Genomic DNA, 15,528 nt, shown 5'->3' with positions numbered 1-15,528 from the left:
ACATAGAAAACCTGTAAAGCCTATTTTTAGTACACAGAAACTTCACAGGAGGTATTGATAAGGGAATCGATAAAGAATCGGCTCGATAATGGCATCGATAATGGTATCGCTATCGATAAAATCTCATCAATACCCATCCCTTATTATCCATCCATCCATTTTCTTCCTCTTTATCCAAGTCGGGTCGCAGGGGCAGCAGCTCAAGCAAAGCCGCCCAGACCTTCCGATCCACACACACCTCCCCCAGCTCCTCCGGGGGAACCCCAAGGCGTTCCAAAGCCAGCTGAGAGATGTAGTCCCTCCAGCGTGTCCTGGGTCTTCCCCGGGGCCTCCTCCCAATGGGACGTGCCCAGAACACTTCTCCAGCGAGGCGTCCAGGGGGCATCCGGAAAAGATGCCCGAGCCACCTCAACTGACTCCTTTCGATGTGGAGGAGCAGCGGCTCGACTCCGAGCATGTTAAAATGTGCTAGTTATGCCAAAGATGTTTAAAAATACAGAGATATTTAAATGTTTTAAAAAGATGTTTAAAATATGACAAAAGATAAAAATAGATGAATAAACATGTTTAAACACGTTTAAAATGTTTGAAAAGGGTGTAAAATGGTTGAAAGAATAGAAAGTTCTTCAAAAACATGTTTAAATTGTTTACTAAGGCTATAAAATGTACAAATGGACAGTTCCTTGAAAACACACAAATACTTTTAAGATGTGTAAAAGAATAAAAAGAAACATGAATATATTGAAATTGTGTGTATGTGTGCCGGTGGGGGTTGATTTGTTCTCTGAGGGGGAGCTCATTCATCCACAACCCCTGCACTACAGTAAAGAGCAGAATTTTCAAAAATATTATTTCAAGAAAATTATTTTTTTTTTCTTTTATTTGACATAAAACAAAAACATGTAAACACTCTGAGTACTTTTTATAGCTGCTGTAGTTTCAAGCCGTACTAAGTTTAATCTTACTCACTGTTTCTGTTTCTTGTCTGTTATCAGTGTATTGTCTGTCTGTGAGCGTGAAGCGTGATTGTTTTGGTTCACTGAGAAACGTGTCCCTCAGCTGAGTAGGACATCTTGTAGGTCCTCTGTCTGCTGCACTTTGTGCATGCGTGGAATATCCGAATGCCTGCCTTCGTCTGACTTTTAGAGTTTGCACACGCTAACAGACCCTTGACCTTTAACACACACACATCCAACAATTGCAGACAGACAAAACCACCAGCTGCACCCCTCTGACATCCTACTTGTGTGTCTCACCACAACTCTAATCGGACAACCTTCGAATCCTCACCAATTCTTAGGAAGCCAGTTGGATTCCCTGGAGCCAATGAGATGCCGGCGAGGCAGATGGACTTGAGAGAGCCCCAGTCAGATCCCACGCTCGGATCAAAGTAGGAGTTTATTTTGCTGCATGTCCATCTTGTTACGTTTGACTCTTCACCTGAGCTCAGCACTCCCTGAATGAGCCGTTTTGGCCGACCGGGTTTAAGACCTAGAAGTTGAATCCTAACATGTAGTGGTGCATGCTTTGGACTGGAGCATGGCATGATGGCAACAGAATTTGATGGGATGTAGAAGCCAATCTCAGACCTTTTTTAGGTGGATATTGTGATGCCGGTCGTAAATTTTCCTAAGCAGTGCACCCCCCCCCCCAATCCTTCAGTGGCCTTTGCAGCAGGTTTGTTTCAGTTCCTGCATGCTGATGTAACTTACTGCTTCACAGACATTTGCTCTGTTGCAGCAGATTTCTTTTTTCTAGGTGGGTTCAGGTTTCACCCAACTACTGGCACCTACAAAAGAAAAACTGCATGGGTGCTTCACATTTCAAAGAATTCCAAAGATAAAGTAAAGAGCCTTTATTATCATTGTACATACATGTATACACTGAAATTTGTCCTTTGCATTTAACTCATCCTAATTGCAGTTCGACAAAATCTAACCACAAGGAGCAGCAGGCAGCCACCGTGCGGCGCCCGGGGACCAACTCCAGATGCGGAGATGTTGCCTTGGTCAGGGGCAGAGAAAGGAGCAGACCCTAAATGAGCATGTTTTTGATTGTGGGAGGAAACTGGAGTGCCTGGAGGAAACCCACGCAGACACGGGGAGAACATGCAAACTCCACACAGAAAGGGCAGGAAGTGATCCCACAACCTTCTTGCTATGAGGCATTAGTGCTAACCACTAAGCCACTAAGCCAATAAATTAAACAAGCCACAACTTGTTTAATTTATTGTATTGGCCTGAATATAAGGTGGGTTATTTTCCTGGAAATACAGTACATCTAAAAAATCTCATGATATCAAATATTGCATCTGTGCATTTTAACACAACTTTTAACAAGATCACCACAAAAACCAGCATTACACACAAATAACCACAATAAATCACAATTATTTACCATTTTTTGCACTTCTCCCAGTTGAAACATGTTGCAGGCATCCATTTCAAAATGAGCAAATATTTGCACAAAAACAATAACGTTTATCAGTTTGAACATTAAATATCTTGTCTTTGTGGTGTATTCAGTTGAATATAGGTTGAAGAGGATTTCCAAATCATTGTATTTTGTTTTTATTTACATTTTACACAATGTCCTAACTTCATTGGCATTGGGGTTGTACAAGGCGGCATGGTGGATTAGTGGTTAGCACTGGTGTCTCACAGCAAAAAGGTTGTGCTTCCCGCCTTTCTGTGTGGAGTTTGCATGTTCTTCCTTTGTTTGTGTGCATTTCCTCCGGGCATTCTAGTTTCCTCCCACAATCAAAAACATGCTTATTTAGGGTCTGCTCCTTTCTCTGCTCTTGACCAAGGCAGCATCTGGAGTTGGTCCCTGGGTGCTAGACTCTGGCTGCCCACTGCTCCTAGTGGTTGGATTGTGTCTAACTGTAATTAGGATGGGTTAAATGCAGAGGGCAAATTTTGTTGTGTATATGTATGTATGTACAATGACAATAGAGGCCCTGCCTTCCTTCTCCTTCTTCCTTCTAAATAGCCATGGTTGGCAGGTTTGCAAACTATTTATTGTATTTCTGCTTTATGCAATCTGGCCTTTTCTCTCTCAATGTGCTTTTCATAACATTTTTAAATAAAAATGTTTTTCAAAAGCAAGTTTTTATCTTAAAGTATTTTTCCAAAAATATGCCTTAAAAAGTTTGGAGGGGGAGGGGGGGCTGGGGATGTCTTATTGTGAATTTCTCCTCTATGAGATCAATAAAGTTTATCTTTATAATCAGGCCTGTAATTTTAAAGAAAACCTAAGTTTTAGAAGAGGAGCCAAAGTTGGCCAGTTTGCACACTATTTATTTTTCGTTTTATGTTTCAGTCTAGACCTCGCTCTCTCTCACTCTCTCAATGTATTTTTCATTAGTGCTGGGTTGAAAATACTGATTCACTGATTTTAAATCGATTCTCATTTTAATTCCCTAAGATCGATCATACAACATCCAAAGCTCAATTATTTATTTATTTATTTTAAATATATAGATATATTAGAAGTAGCGTACCTCTGTCAAAGCCATTTAAAGATGGCAATCATGACTACTGGGACTCTTGTCTGTTGAGGGCAAGAAAAGAGAATTGTCCGACGTTTAGCGCACACAGTAGTTTTTTTTTTTTTTCTCATAACGTGCCATTTTCGTGAGACAGCACACGAAGGTTCTCTGGTGTGGACTGTGGGAGAGCTTTTCTCGTAGCCGTGTTCTCCTGCTGCAGGTGAAAAATTCTCTTGCTGCAGGAGAACTTTTCCAATAGTCGTGTTCTCCTGCTGCAGGAGAAGTGTTCTCCTGCTGCAGGACTCAGGAGAACTTTCCACCAGTGCTCGCTGTGTGGCTATGAGAAAAGCTCTAGGGGGGAAAATTCTCCTGCAATGTGCCGCGCTGCAGGTATGAGTTTTGTAGGGGAGACCAGCCCCATTCTAACCTCAGAAAATTTTTAAATTTATAACTCTCTGAAACACTATTGCCTGCATTTTGAGGGCCAAATTTTGTGAAGTAGTATTAATATGTTACATAAGTAGACAGTCACGTAACAGCTCAAAAAATGGTTTTAATAACACTAACCCAAATTGATATCAGATCAAATCAAATCAAAATAATTGATTCAGAATTTTAAGAATCTGAATTGGAATCGAATCGATTCTTGAAATTTGAATCGATGCCCAGCCCTACTTTTCATTGTATTAAATAAAATGATTCAAATAAAAAAGTTTATTTTTCAAAAAGAAGCTTTGGTCTACAGAAAGTATCTTCCAAAATTGTGTCTTGAGGGAAGAAGGGGTCTTGTAATCAGGGCTGTATTACATTCGGGCCAATACAGTAATAAAATAAATAAAAAAACATGAATGGAAAATGAAGTTGTAGTGTAGCATTTTATTTTCAATGACACCAAGTAAGATTTTAGTTAGCAGACTGACACCTGTGTTATGCCTCGATTGCACAACTAAAATATGTATCGATTATCATATAGTGTTGTCACTGCTATGAGTAACATCGAAACCAAGAGAACTGTGTGGACATGCTAACAAGAAGAAAATAAGTTTGCAGTGAGGGAGCATCCCGTCCTCACTCACCGGTTTTGGCTCTTACACCTCATCTCCTCGTCACGTTGTCCTTGGTGTTGCAGCTCCCAAAGGAAAGGTCCATGTGGCAAACCTGCCAGAGGATTTCTAATCCACACAGCACCAGGTTGGCATACAAAAAAGTTCTACCATTTAATTTGAATTAAGGGCAGCGACTGCAACACACAAAATGAACTCAGGTTTGTAAGTATTTGGACAGTAAGACAATGTTTGTAATGTTGTTTCTGTGCATCACCACAATACACATGAAATGAAACAATCATTTCAGCTTTTTGGTTAAAGGGGTAACAAAAATATCACTTACTCATTCTCAAAAATTGGGCAACCACACAAGAAGGAGACTGGAGAGGGAAGCCACCAAGACACCCATGACAACTCTGAAGGAGTTATATTTCATGTCCGTTATGCTGACAAGTAAGAGGCAAAATTCTAAAATGTGTCACTGTCCAAATATTTATGAACCTTATTGTGTGTTCCAAATTCTCTAGACGTCTATAGAGATGTTACTAAAATATGTTTCCCATAAAGGCTTCAACGATGCAGTTTCACTCTGCGGGGATGTTGTATACCTCATTCACATTTTAAGCTCGGCTAAAGTGTTACATCCTCAGAAGTTGATCTTTAAAGTTAATCTGTAGTTTGACTTAATCCCAGCTACTGTATCTGTTAAAATCAAAAGAGGTCACTCTATCTGAGGTTAAAGTCTTCTTCGTCTCTCGCTGTAAAGATGCTGTCAGGCCTGGCCAAGTTTTGCACCATTTCGCACTGTAACGGACCAACTTGCAAATCAACGCACCGTGGTGGTAGATTTCCCCAAGTGGGTCTTACCTGGTTGCGTTTGGCACCAAGTCCTCTCAGGCGGGTACACCAGTCATCAAAAGTTTTTTTTTGTTTTTTTTTTTTTTTTTGCTTTGTTTTGTTTTTTTTTTCCCCAGAGTGCCTTTTCTGGTGCAACTCCACATACCTCCAGTGAAACTTCAAGTACGCTACAAGCAAACTCATCCTCAACTATTAGCATCTCAGGCTAATAACGCTTTCCGTGGTCGGCATGAAAATTGGATGGTGAATTGCACTGAGCTTGAACTGGGACGTTCAGAGCTGAGTCCGAATTTTGAATACGGTTAAACCAGAACAAGTGTAACCAGCCTTTTTTGACTGGTATCACCACTCGGACAAACTCTGTGTCAGACTCTGCCGACTGTGAGAGCTGCTTTACCACAGAAACTTTGTTCAAGCGACCGAGTGGGTTCATTCATGACTCCGGGTATATATTTTTGTGCACCATTTTTCTCATTTTAATTGGAAAAATAGTAAGGAAGGATCGGTCGATCCATGTGGCAAGGATAATCCAAACTTGTGCAGGGTCACTTAGGACCCCGGGAAGATCTGAGATTTTCAACATTATAGCTTCAGATGGTTTTGTAATTTGCCAACTCTAATCTTTATATTTTATTGTTTTGCAGGGAAGCATGGCCAACAGACCGAGAATAGCAAGATTTACAGCTGCACAGGCACTGAGACTGATTCTTGATGCCCAGATTGAGGATGAAAAGGATGATGGAGAAATATATTAGAGAGTGAAATAAATATGAAGAACCCTAAAACAATCATTCCTGTTAAAAGGGAGTTTTTCCTTCCCAGTGTAGCCAAGTGCTTGCTCACAGGGGGTCGTTTTGACCGTTGGGGTTTTACATAATTATTGTATGGCCTTGCCTTACAATATAAAGCGCCTTGGGGCAACTGTTTGTTGTGATTTGGCGCTATATAAAAAAAATTGATTGATTGATATAGAAGTATTTCAATATAAAGTCAGTGAGGTCATAAATAACCCACTCTGTCATATTTGTCACTAAAATACCTTGGTCGCTTGAGGGTTAAGGGACGAGTGCTAAACCTCTAATCATTAAATCATTGTACCGATCATATTAAAAGGTATTTTTATGCTAAAATAAAGTTACTGAGTATGAAGTCCTGCAAATGTTTATTCATAGCAACTATTAACAACTAACCACATCCTAGTAACAAGAAAATAAAAATCATTAAAAGATTTTGTCAAATCATTTATTTTAACTGTAAAATATGATTTATTTTTGAAGGCAAAATTATAGCCACAGTATAAATGATGAATCATGGTATTTATGTATTTTTCCTCAGCAGTTATTGATGTAACTGGCTCCCTGGAATTAAAGAAAAAAAATCCCAAACTGACACCAATTTCCTTTTCAATTTTCACAGCAGATTCAGAAAAGCAGGTCCAGCAGCGTGCAGGTTTCTCTTCCAACTGATCCCCTACGCAGGTGATGTCACCACTCCAAGGGGAGCAGCTATCAACTAAATCACCTTCTGGGGTTCAAATTTGACGGCTCTTCATGGCGCGTTGTAGGAACTCACCGCAGTTGTATTTAGGCCAGAAACATTTTCAGTATTATCTGGTTTCTCTGCAAGTGTGATCCCGTTTTAAACCACACCTAATTTAAGTGACATCACAGTCACTGATCAGCTTTGCCAAAACAGCCAATTATAGACGGCATCGTCTCGTACGCATCATACCTGCTGTTTTATCACCGAGCTTTTCTTCAGTGCTTTGAAAGAATATGAAGGAAAGGAGAACGTAACCTCACGCAAATAAAGCGCACACTTTGCATCCCTGGGCACGTGAATATTTGTAAGACTGTTGGTTCCTAAAATCATCTTGAAGTGTCACTGTGAGTGAATGCATGTCAGGCAGAGATGTGCAGCGTGATGCTCCTTTCTTTTTTTTTTTGGCCTTTATGCACTCTGCATCTCCAGGTAACACACAAACACTCTTGTGTGCACACACACACAGGCATATACACACACAGCTGGGACGCTGGGGTGCTGGATATGGCCCAGCATTTTAGCAGATGGCCTGGGTGCTACGCTATCAGTCACCATAGTAACATGCTCTCTTTTTCCTCTTTCTCTCTGTCTTTCTCTCCCTCTCTGTAGTGCTAAGAGAAGGAAAATGGCAGACAAGATTCTTCCGCAAAGGGTGAGGCTGCATTTTTTTAAAAACATCTTTGTTACTTTTTTGTGTTACTGCCTTGTGTGTACGTGCATGTGTGTGCGCGGAATAGAACAAAAATCCTGATGCAGGTTTTTTTTTTTCTCTCTCTTCTTTCTTTGGGGTGGGGGGGGGGGCGCAGTGGGCCAGATGATTGTGTTATTTACAAATGAGAACAGAGAGTAAACGTGTGCACGATCAGGAGGTTTTAGTTTTTGTGTGTGAGTATGTGTTTTATTCTTGGACTGTGGCTCGCTGATTCAGTTCTGTAATCGTCAGTATGCAGAAGTAGAATCGCACAACGTTTCAGAATCATCCCATGGCCACAGGTGAGAGTCTGTGAGGTTACGGTTTCAGTCTCGCCGTCTCAGCATTTGGCCTGGTGCTGCGACGTCAACCTGCCGTGTCCTGACCATCCCGCCGTCTGAGCCGAGGTCTTATCCCCTGACATAACCCAGACATGGAGATAGCGGCAGGCATGGCAGGGGTGCCGCTCCACAGTAATGAGTCAGGGATAGGGAATGTCTGCCGCACTTCTCCCCATCTGCTCAGCACCTCAGCCTGGTGAAAGGCGGCGAGATGCAGATAGGCGAGGAATGAGAGGCAGCCATTTAGAGAAATCCCCAAAAAAAGACAATGGATTAGGAGGAAGGGAGAAGAAGGAAGTAACTGTGCATGCACGGTTTTGGTAAAGAGCTTGTGATGCCCAGAGGAGCGTGGTCGGGGTTTCTCAATCCAAGCTGGTTGGCTGCACAATCTGCACCTCATTTTTATCCCCCGGCGTCTCCAATGTGCACCTACTGCATAAAACAGCAGCAGTTTAAGAAGCATTTCTTCTCATGTCACAATCTTAAATGTGCAAGAATTTAAAAAGTTTGGATAAATTAAATCTCATGTTGCGGTTGCACTTCAGGAACAACCTCCAATTTGTAAAAGTTTGACCTTTATTGCGAGCAAAGTTATGTTTCTCATATTTGACCTTGACCTCAAAACAGGTCGTGCATTTCAACAAAAGTTGTGAAGGACATATTACTGAAAGGTGCAGCTTTTTGGAGGGGCTAAACTCCCTCAAACCTAAAAATTGATAATGTTATTTTTGAAGTGGATGTATTTTTGTGACCTGATGTAAAACATGCTTTTGACATATTGTTTTTCTGCTGTGTAGCTGCAACATAGTGGACATTTTTCTCTTATTTGACATTAAATTTGTTCTCAAAGGAAGCAGGTCACTATTAAATTTATTATTGGCTCCAATATAAGGCAGTCAGTTTGACAGTCATGCAGGAATTTATTTTACATCACTATATTAATATTTAATAAATATTTAACTTCTTTGTTAATTTGTTCTAGTTACCCTTGTGCTACTCTCTGACAATTCATTAAGGTATATATTCTATTATACATTCCAAATCTAAGGTAGAACTCTACTAGTGTACACTAAAGTATATCTAAAAAAGAAGAGTAGAGCCACTTAGGTGCCTAAGGCGAGAGAGGTAAACCAAAGTTTATATCGATAAGATAATTATGTGTGAGGTTATGTTGAGGTCACCAAACACCATGAAGTGAGGTCATTGTAGTCCAAAACACATTTATTATGTAATGCCTTTCATTCAGCTTGGGACAGATTCTGGTTTAAAAAAAGTTAGTTTTTTTTTTTTTTTTAACTCCCTTTTAAAGCTGAAGGCGAAAGTCCAGATCACAAAATAAGTATGCTGCAAATCTTAGCTCTGTAGTCTTGGTTCTTTGTTATTATTGCTTAAAACTGTACTCAGACGAGAATCAGATGGGTTCAGTTGTAGCCTTCTAGCAAACACGTCTTCTGTGTCTGCATGTCCATGAGACCAGAAACCAGACCTCCTCCTTCCAGCATCTCAGCAGAACAGCCCAATGATAATGATGAAGCATTTCATATGATTTGTTTGGTGTGTCCAAAAAAATCTAACGTTTCAGTCTGATGTCAAATTTGTCTTTCTTCTGAGCAGATCCGCGAGCTGGTCCCTGAGTCTCAGGCTTACATGGATCTGCTAGCATTCGAGCGCAAGCTGGACCAGACCATCATGAGAAAACGTGTGGACATCCAGGAAGCACTGAAGAGACCAATGAAGGTGAATAAAAGAAACCCTGACCCGTGTGGAGCTGCTGCCCCGTAGACCACCAGACGACAAGTGCCAGTCCAGAATATCATCTGTGCATCCAAAAATTTTCATTCCTCAAACATGGTAACACATGTGGCCTAACACTGCTGGCAAATGCAAATATGTAGTCATTTAAATTTTTACCAGCCAACATACCATAGGGTTACTTTATGGAGCCCAAGAAGTGTTATCGACTTTTTTATTACAAAAAATTAATCTGTCATTGTAAAATAGGACTCAAGAATTAATAATTGGGGCGTGTGTGTGTGTGTGTGTGTGTGTGTGTGTGTGTGTGTGTGTGTGTGTGTGTGTGTGTGTGTGTGTGTGTGTGTGTGTGTGTGTGTGTGTGTGTGTGTGTGTGTGTGTTTCAGCCCTTTCACATTTCAAACACACTGCCTTCTATGGCTCAGTCACCTCACCACTGTCTCACTACATTTTGGAGTTGATCCCAAAACCATCTTATTCCTCTGCCATGTCCCACCTCCACACAACCACAACCTGCAAAAAAAAACACCAACTCCTGTTCATCCAAAACCAGTGACCCAAAATCCATAACCAACACGTTGAAGTCCAACTCGGCTGTCAAACAAATGGCGAGTCCAACACCTCCAATCCAAAGTGGTTTTCCTCCCAGCACCTGCCTGCCAGTGTTGTTGCCATAAAGGGCTTTTATTGTGACGCAAATTCAGGAAGTGGCAAACTGGCATACGGCATAACGACATGCCTTGAATGTTACATACGTATGTACAATTTTCTCACTCTCCAAAATTTGGCATGCTCACAAATATCTAGTTATTGATCGTGACCCTACCAAAAGAAGAAAAATTTGGTCAAAAGCATTCATAATTTTTGTATATCAAAAACAAACCAATAAAAGGTGTTTCCTTTCCACCCCAAAGACTTGTGTTTGACTTTCTGGTCACGTGGTGAAAACTCTTGGCCTCGTTTGCTGTTCCGTTGGGCCCGTGGGCTCGGCTGGGGCGCCTGCGGCGGTGGATTTTGATGAGTCATGCTTTGGAACATGCCTTTAAACTCACTCTGTGTCTCTGATGTGCCCTTGTGTCAGCAGCAAAAGCGTAAACTGAGACTTTACATATCCAACACCTTTAATCCAGCCAGGCCTGATGCTGATGACTCCGACGGCAGCATTGCATCATGGGAACTGCGAGTAGAGGGAAAATTGTTGGATGATGTGAGTATTCTTCTTCTTCTTTTTTTTTACGGTTTTTATTGTTCAGTGTTTTGTATAAAATACTCTCTCCATACTTTGATCTGAGTTTGAATCCCTCTTGCGCCACCGTACCGGCCTTGGCTGGGGAAGTAAATGTGAAGCATCATTCTAAAGCACTTTGAGCATCTACTAGATGGAGAAAGCAGGATGGAATTGCAATTGTTCTTCTTTTACTGGAAAATGAAACTTTTTTCAAATGGTCTTTGCTTTCAGACGAACACAGAATGTAACTCTGGTGCATGAATTGAGTGAAAGTTAACTCACTTCTTGTCCTCTGTCCCCTAATCAGTGTATTTATAATAAAAATGTGTCTCTTTGATCCTGGATCTGCTGTGGCTCAGCTTTGGCCTGTAGTCACATTCATTCTCTCATGGCTGCTGTAAAAATGTTGGTTTGGCTCTGAATATAAATGAGTTTTGAAGACTTTTGGGTGAAATTTCAGAGGCAGCAAGAGAACAAGGTATTATGTAAACTTTAGATCAAAAACTGAGCTGTTCTCTGCAGTCCACAGCAACAGGGTCAGTTCTCAGTGGTAAGAAGCATTTAGGTTTCACCGACCACAGATATTTCTGCTTGAGCTCTGAGGAAGTGGACCATGAGAACATTTCATTTCTTGCAAAAGTCACATGACGTCTGTTGTTTTTCTTGAAAAAGAAAATTATATATAAAACAAACGCATAAATGGAAAAGTTAATACTTCTAAATGTTCAATAAATAGCCATGAATAGGAAAGACATGCACTCCTTCATTAGAAATCACCTTTAATATTCAAAACTATGAGGACAGTGCACAAAAAAAGCCTTAAAAAATGTTCATTTTTGATAATCAAGGTAAAAGTTCTAAATAATCATGATACTGGTTTGGAGCCATATCAGAATCAGAATCAAATTTATTGCCAAGTAAGTTTGCACATACAAGGAATTTGATCTGGTGTTACTGGTGCATAAACAATAAGAAAAGAAAAACACTTCTGTAAGAAGTTAAACAGTCAAATAGGCAAAACTACATTCACTGTTAAATATAACGTAATGGAATGGGACAGTGCAAAAACAGGTGATTGGAGTGTACCTTTCAGTGCAGGGATGACCAATCTGTACTTCATGGTAGTGGGGGAGGGAGGCTTTGTTTATGAGTCTAGTTTGAGTCTAGCTGCAGATGGAAAGAAGCTGTTTTTGTGTCTCTGTCCTGATGGACCTGTATGCCGAGGCCTTGAAGGCATACAGGTCCTGTAGGGATGGCAGACTGCAGTCGACCACCTTCTCTGCTGCATGGATGATACGCTGCAGTCTGCTTCTGTCCTTAGCAGTGGCAGCAGCGTACCAGATAGTGATGGAAGAGGAGAGGATGGAGTTAATGATGGCAGTGTAGACCCGTCTTAATTGGATCATATCTAATGAGGATTTTGTAAATATTTTATTATTGTGTCTGTATTGCCTGATGCGTTCTCTGTCTGTGTTAAACAGCCAGGGAAGCAAAAGAAGAAGTTCTCTTCATTTTTTAAGAGCTTGGTGATCGAACTGGACAAAGACCTGTATGGTCCTGACAACCACCTGGTTGAGGTCAGTTCCAAGTTATTAACTTACAAGTTAATTATTATTATTATCTGTGTTGGTTGGCTTTAGTTATACATATGACATGACAGTACGGTTTTACAGAATCCAGTCTAATGTCTTCAGATTGCTAGTGTGTCATCTGCTTATTGTCTCTGTGATGGACAAAAATTCTCCATTTACTTAGAAATATGCCAGATTTATTTGGCCATTCCAAAACTTAAGAATGCCGTAGCCCACATTCAAATCACAGGCCAAAATTTTATCCCAGTGCTTTACAGGAGATATTGAAAAGACTATTCAAAGGAATAGCCACATTCAAAGATCCATGGGAGCTGCGGTAGGTCTCTTGTGTGCATGTGCAGCTTTTGAGATACCCGGATGTAAAAGTTTAGATCCAGGCAGTTTTTGGCTATCCAGAGCTCGGAATGATTCCTAGCATATTTGCATCAAACCATTATGACAAAGAAATGTAACTGAGGCTTCTTGTTTTATAGTTTAAACGTGAACTTTATAATGAATAAATATAAATACAACCACCAACCAACGTTACATTAGGAGTCTATACTGGTTCACGGTGTTATCGAAGTACAGGTGTAAGATGTTCGGTACATGTACCAAATGTACAAGTCGTCCCCATATTTTTGAGATATAAGTGCTGGATGTGGCGAGCCATTAGTCTGCTGTTTTGTGCAGCAGCTCTGAGTTGGAAAACAGTTTGCGTCATTTCTCTGTGTCTCACAGCGCGGTGGCGACACAACAAACAAGAGCAGCACATCCGCGGTGAGTTTTACAAACATATATGCTTGTTGTCAGGGAGCCCTCTGCTGGAACAAACTATGTAATGACACCATTTCCAGCAGCCAAAGTGTTTTTCTGCATTGTATATTTGGTAAAATAAAGGCTTCCATGTTGACCAAAACAACAAACAAACAAAAAACACCAAAACAAAACCAAATAAAAAAAAAAAAACGTTTTTCAGGTTACAAATGAATCATGCTGTGCAGTTTCTTTTGCATTTTCCCCACATTTTTAAATCAATTTTGAGATGAAATTTTGAGAAAATCTGAATTTCTGGACAAAAAGGTTTTGTGTGTGTGTGTGTGTGTGTTAAAGAAGGTGATAATTAACTCCTGGGCCTAAATCTGCATTTGGATAAGTATGCCTTGTTCCTCGTGTAACTTGTAATTTTTCCACCAGGTTTCATTATCGAATCATCCTGCTAACAAATTAAGAAAAACAAACAGATACAGTAACCTTGTTAGAGGATGTAATTAACAGCTTGTGGTCGGCCATGTGGTCTGGGTCTGTGCCGGGGGAGAGACACGAACTGAATCTACTTTTTGTGTGTTATCCGGTTTCTCGTGCACTTTAACTCGGCCGCCCCCTTCTGTGCCCCCGTCAGCTTAATGAAAACTAAAGCAGACGGAGAGCGCGCACGGCCCCGTCTCTTTTTTAAAAAGTGATTTTCAGTAACTGAGGGTTCTTTAAAATTTCTGCATTGCGGGGCTGCTCTAATATGCAGATGTGAGAGCTGCAGAAAACAAGTGCTTTCTGATTAAAAGCAGCCATTTACTGCCCTTCGCTTTGAAACTTCACAGAATGCATTCCAGAAAAGAAAACAAAAGACACTCAGAGTGAAAATTAAGATACCTCAAGGTTTCCACTTTTAAGAGGTTATTGTAACCAGATACTCCAGTGCTTTGAAGGATTTTTTTTTTTTTTTTGTGGAGGAAAAAAATAAAATATTCTACCTTGCGGTACAATCAGATGTGAGCCTGTCACTGGGAAACGTTACTGAGTGCAGCCTGCCAACACACCACAACCCACTGGACACAAAATGATTTAACCGTGTTTCTTTTCAGATTCCAAATGGTCCTCAGTGCAGGTTCAAACACTGAATTATGTGATGAATAATATTTATGATGGATTTACTGCTGTTGTTTCCACAGATTGGTTGGATTTTAAGATATCAAATCTAAAAAAAATATTTAAATATCATTCTTGGTTTCAGTGCTCGTTTTCCGTGCATTAACATTTAAGAGGTGTAGACAAGATTCACACTGTAGAACTCAAGTCTGGGAGCATACGCTGGTGCCGTCCTCCACCACAACACTGAACTACTTTGTGTCCTGGATAGCAACCACCCAGGCAGACAACCAGTCCATCCTTTCCTCTGTTGCAGCCAGATGAAGTGTGGGTGCCCCTGCTGAGTCCTCAACACAGATGCACCTGGATGCTGGATCCTGCACAGAGAGACTCACCACATGGACAAAATGTTGAAGCTGATGACTCCTCATCAAAGTCTCTCAGTAACCACTTGTTTGACACGAAGTTATTCTAGCGGTAGCCAAAGATCCTTTAATGAGACCTGGCACCAAAGACATGTAGTCCACACAATAGCTCGCTGGTTAGCGTCCAAGTCTCACAACCATACAGTAAGACCGGAAGCACCAAGACCCAAACGACTTGAACCTTCATTCTGTCGCAAACATATCAGAGGGATTGTCCATTGTAGGGCGGTGGCCAGGTCCAAACCTGAGGCTGCTCACGTGGATGGCCACCTGGAAGATCCTTTCCCTGAGCAAAGACGACTGGTCCGTGCTTCTGCTCAGGGTCCCCACTGCATATGCCATATGGATCCATGTGTTGATTTGGCACAAGTTTAACACTGGATGCTCTAACTGGTGCAACTCCAGACATACATGGAAAATGGGGCTTGAATGTCAAAATTTTAATTCTTAGAATTACAGGTACACCATCTTAAAATTTCATTATGGTGCATAACATAGTTATGACCTGACAGAAATCAATTTGTGCATATCTAAAATGTGACTAGCGTGCACCCGGTAAAGTGTAACAAAGCCATTTCTTTAACCCCCAGAGCTGGGGGTGTCCAAAACACAAATGCATGGAAATCTATTGGGATCACATCATAGAGCTAGAGGGGCACTTGCTAAACCATATTCATACCAACCCATACTGAAACTGAGCCTCAAGAAAAATGAGATG

The 15,528-nt window shown here is 40.9% G+C and overlaps 1 protein-coding gene across 6 annotated transcripts in view; it reads left to right on the top strand.

Annotated features, from left to right (window-relative positions):
• Positions 1-15,528, top strand: part of LOC117507349 (SWI/SNF-related matrix-associated actin-dependent regulator of chromatin subfamily D member 3) — a 103,608-nt gene that overhangs the window by 66,893 nt on the left and 21,187 nt on the right. For 3 of the 6 annotated variants that reach the window (XM_034167216.1, XM_034167199.1, XM_034167210.1), the window contains exons 3-7: positions 1,301-1,390; positions 7,546-7,588; positions 9,583-9,705; positions 10,802-10,927; positions 12,430-12,525. In XM_034167216.1, the coding sequence (XP_034023107.1) occupies positions 1,301-1,390; positions 7,546-7,588; positions 9,583-9,705; positions 10,802-10,927; positions 12,430-12,525 (478 nt within the window). The remainder of the gene's footprint in view (positions 1-1,300; positions 1,391-7,545; positions 7,589-9,582; positions 9,706-10,801; positions 10,928-12,429; positions 12,526-15,528) is intronic. The other 3 variants (XM_034167207.1, XM_034167232.1, XM_034167225.1) reach the window with 3 other exon arrangements.

The sequence above is a fragment of the Thalassophryne amazonica genome, chromosome 1, assembly GCF_902500255.1.
Source record: "Thalassophryne amazonica chromosome 1, fThaAma1.1, whole genome shotgun sequence".
In the NCBI taxonomy this organism is placed as follows: domain Eukaryota; kingdom Metazoa; phylum Chordata; class Actinopteri; order Batrachoidiformes; family Batrachoididae; genus Thalassophryne; species Thalassophryne amazonica.
This window is presented reverse-complemented; position numbering and strand designations above follow the sequence as displayed.